Source organism: Cystoisospora suis, assembly GCF_002600585.1.
Source record: "Cystoisospora suis strain Wien I chromosome Unknown contig_11593, whole genome shotgun sequence".
Taxonomy (NCBI): Eukaryota; Apicomplexa; class Conoidasida; order Eucoccidiorida; family Sarcocystidae; genus Cystoisospora; species Cystoisospora suis.
Genome location: NW_027164358.1, coordinates 1 through 3,641, shown reverse-complemented (window position 1 = coordinate 3,641; position 3,641 = coordinate 1). Strand labels below are relative to the sequence as shown.

The following is a 3,641-nucleotide window of genomic DNA, read 5'->3' as shown; positions in this document are numbered from 1 at the left end:
TCTATCTTTAATCTATCTATCTCTGTTGAATCTAACTCTCTATCTATCTTTAATCTATCTATCTATCTTTAATCTATCTATCTCTGTTGAATCTAACTCTCTATCTATCTTTAATCTATCTATCTATCTATGTATCTTCTTTTGATCTATGTTTAATGTATTCAGCTTTTTCGTTTCTTTCCCCATGCTCGTTTCTTTCTTTCTCTTCCTCTCTTTGTTTCTCCCCTCTTTGTTTCTTTCTGTATTTTCTTCTCATATCTTCTTCTGCTTCTTTTCTTTCCTCTCCCCCGCTTCCCCTCCTTTCCTTTTCAGGTGGATAGCCGTCGAGTGTATTTGATCGTTCGTATTAAGGACGTCGATCAAATCGTCACTCCAGACAATCGACCGGCCGTCGACTGCTACGTCGAGGCCTCCTTTGACGGAACTTCGAGGCGCACGCGAGTAGTGCGTAACACTCTCAATCCGCAGTGGGACGACGAGGTGACTGTTCCTCTAAGACTTCCTTCTTTTCATGATATTACTGTCTCTGATTTAACGAGAAAAGGCAAGGTGTGGCTCGATGTGTGGGGCTGTGGCAGCCAAGGCTATGTCGATCACTTGGGGGGATGTTGCTTCTCTCTCTATGAGGTTTTTTTCAATGAGAAGCACAGCAAGAGAAATCCTGTCCCCAAGGAAAGAATTGATCTGTAAGTCTGAAAGAAGAGAGAACGAAAGAAAGAGAGAGAGAGAAAGAGGAGACGCTAAGAAAGAAGGAAAGAGAAGAAGAGGGTGAGGGGGGAGACAGGCAGGGGCGAGTGCTGAAGGAAGAGAGATTACAGAGGGGTGGGAAGGGCATTAAGAGAGGGAGATTCTTCTCTTCTCTACATACATACGCCAGATAGACGTGTATAGAGTCGATATGCTTACTGGAGAGGTATATGTATAGATAGATGGCTATGTGTGGACTGTAGGGATATGTACGTAGTACCGATAGATACATGTATGTGTGTAGATACATAGGTAGATAGACAGAGTTCATCTTATCAAGGTCATGGAGGGGGGAGAGGGAGGCAGACGAGAAGATCGAGAAAGATCAGAACCAAGATACCCCTTTTCTTCTTTTAGAGGAGTTCCTTCACTTCTTTGGCTCTGCTTTTTAAGGTCACAGAGATTGGCTCGTCTTTCGTTTGCCTTGGAATCGTCGATTGCCTATGGCTAGTGTATAGACGGGAGAGTGTCTGGTGTATATACAGTCAGCTAAGGGGCTTGGGTCGGGGTAGGGGATAGAGAGATGGAAGGATGGAGAAGCTTCATGAAGGGCCTTCAACTCCTTCTCTTGTGTAGGTAGTCATTCACAAGAGAAGTGGCTGTCTCGTTTGAAAGAGAAAGAGAGAGAAAGAAAGAAAGAGAAACATCTTCCTCAAGACTGAAAGAAAATATCTGCAGAAAGGAGAAGAAGATTCAAGCCTTGCAGTTCTCCTGTCCTCTCTTCCATGATGGATCTTGGGTATGATCCAAGTCTTCTCTCCTAGCTTCTTATACACACTCCTCACTTGAAAGAAAGAAGATCCATCTTTCATCTATCTATCCATGCTCAACTTCTTTATCTCTCTCCAATCCATCTACCTAATCTGTCTATCTATCTTTAATCTGTCTATCTATCTTTAAGGTCTCCGTCCATCTTCACTCTATGTATCTTTCTTTAGTCTATCTGTCTATCTTCAACTTATCTCTCTAACTCTCTCCTTCTATTTGCATGAGGTGTCTGTCTGTCTAGCTAGCTAGCTATCGAGGGTGTCTATGTGCGTGTGTGTCTGTGTGTGTCTAGAGAGTCGAATACGAAGCAGATGTACGAGACACGGGTATTATCAGCGTCTCGGCGTCTTTGTTTCATTCATAAAGACGATCGACCCTCCACTCTGCAGTTTGACGCCTGGACCTGCCCCGATATTCTCGAGGTCTCAGGAATCGACAAGTTAGTCAGAGAGATACACGCACACATCAAGATCAAGAAAAAGAAAAAGAAAAAGAAGGGGGAAAAGACAGGAAGAGAAACATAGGGAAGGTCTCTTATGAAAGGTTGTTTATATATATATATATATCTCTCTCTCTGCTCTTCTTTCTTTCTCACTCTTTCTTCCTCGTTTCATATTCTTTCAGCCTTCTTCTTCTTCTTTGTTTGGTCTTCCCTTGCACGCCAGCTTTCTAGCCGTTCCTTAGTCGTCCACGAGGAAGAAGAGAGAGCCTGAAACGTCTTTCACAAATAGATCAAAGACAGACAGTCTATCTGAACTTACATATAGCTAGATAGATAGATAGATAGGGAGATAGTTAGATAGGTAGATTAAAGGTGGGAGTAGGTAGGTTGAGACGTATAGAATTCTTCGAAGAAAACTCTTTCTCTTTCTCTTGTTCTTTTTGTTGCCTGGCTTCAGTTGAAGGAGAGGGGAGGAGTGAAGGAGGTCATTTAATGTCCGTAGATTTTAGTCAAGACTCTTTAAGCCCTTGCGTTTTCTTTCTTCTCTTCTCCCGCCGCCCCTCTTTCTTCTCTCCCCGTCCACTTCTTCTTCTTCTTTCTTAGCCGATATATACAGACCCCCTCGGTCTATTTTCCAGAGATCTTATCTCATCTTCTCTCTTCTTCTTCTTCTGCCTTTTCGTTTTTCTTTTCTTCTCTTTCTCTCTTTTCTCTGTCTTTGTTTAGATTGCCAGAGCCTGAGAGATATTCCACGGTCAGTACGTTCCCCGATACTCTACAGAAAACTTACGACTCTCTAAAAGTAAGCTCTTCTCTCCCTCTATCCATCCATCTCTCTCTCTCGCTCTCTTGGGCGTTTGGGTCAAAAGCGAGCGACGAGAGGGAGAAGCACCTTACCGAAAGGACGCTCTCTTCAGACATACACATAGACAGATGCAGACAGAGAAAGAAAGAAAGAAAGATGGAGAAGCGGTACTGAGAGGGCGAGAGATGAAGAGAGGAGAGAGACAGTCACTTCACTGTATAGATAAGAGGTTTCTCTTTCCGATCCACTTCAAGTGTATGTACACTCGAAGAGATAGATAGGTGATCTGGAAACGGAAAGAAGATGAATGATCCAAACCTACATCTAGGGCAACCTGTGTGTCTTGTCTAGACAGGGCCTTGTCATTCTTCCTACTTACTTGTTAAAGGTGCGATTCTTTCTTTCCTTTCTCTAAACCGCATTTCTTCTTTTTCTCATTCATTCTTCTTAGATATCTCTTTCTCTCTCCTACCACCTGCCTTCGGTGTGTATGTTCTCTTTCTGTCTCTCCTTTCTTTTTCTTTTTCTTTCTGTCTTTCTCTTCTCGGGGGTGTCTTTGCGTGTAGAAGTTGTATTGTGAGGTGATAGAGAAGAAGGGGCTTCTCGATACAGAGAATGAGATAGGCCCTCCAAGATATTTCGACGTCGAAGTCCTCGATCAAAGGAAGGAAACACATTACCTACCCACTATGCTTACACGTATGATACACCTCCTCCTTCTTCTTCTTCTTCTCTTCCTCTTCGACTTTCTCTCTATCGTTCCACGTTGGGCTGCTTCATCTTTCTTTCTTTCTTTCTTTCTCTTTCTTTCGGACTCTCATTTAGCAGAGAACGTGTCGGTGGAGATAGTGAGCTTGGATGCTGTCCTGCCTCACGGCC

The 3,641-nt window shown here is 43.3% G+C and overlaps 1 protein-coding gene across 1 annotated transcript; it reads left to right on the top strand.

Annotated features, from left to right (window-relative positions):
• Window positions 1-312: 312 nt before the first annotated feature.
• On the top strand, window positions 313-3,586 carry CSUI_011420 (c2 domain protein; the record flags this gene model as incomplete). The annotated part of the gene is made up of 4 exons (XM_068071518.1): window positions 313-686; window positions 1,808-1,954; window positions 2,684-2,759; window positions 3,329-3,586. Coding segments are annotated over 4 exons (855 nt in total), but the record flags the coding sequence as incomplete, so codon positions are not given.
• Between the last annotated feature and the right edge of the window lie 55 nt (window positions 3,587-3,641).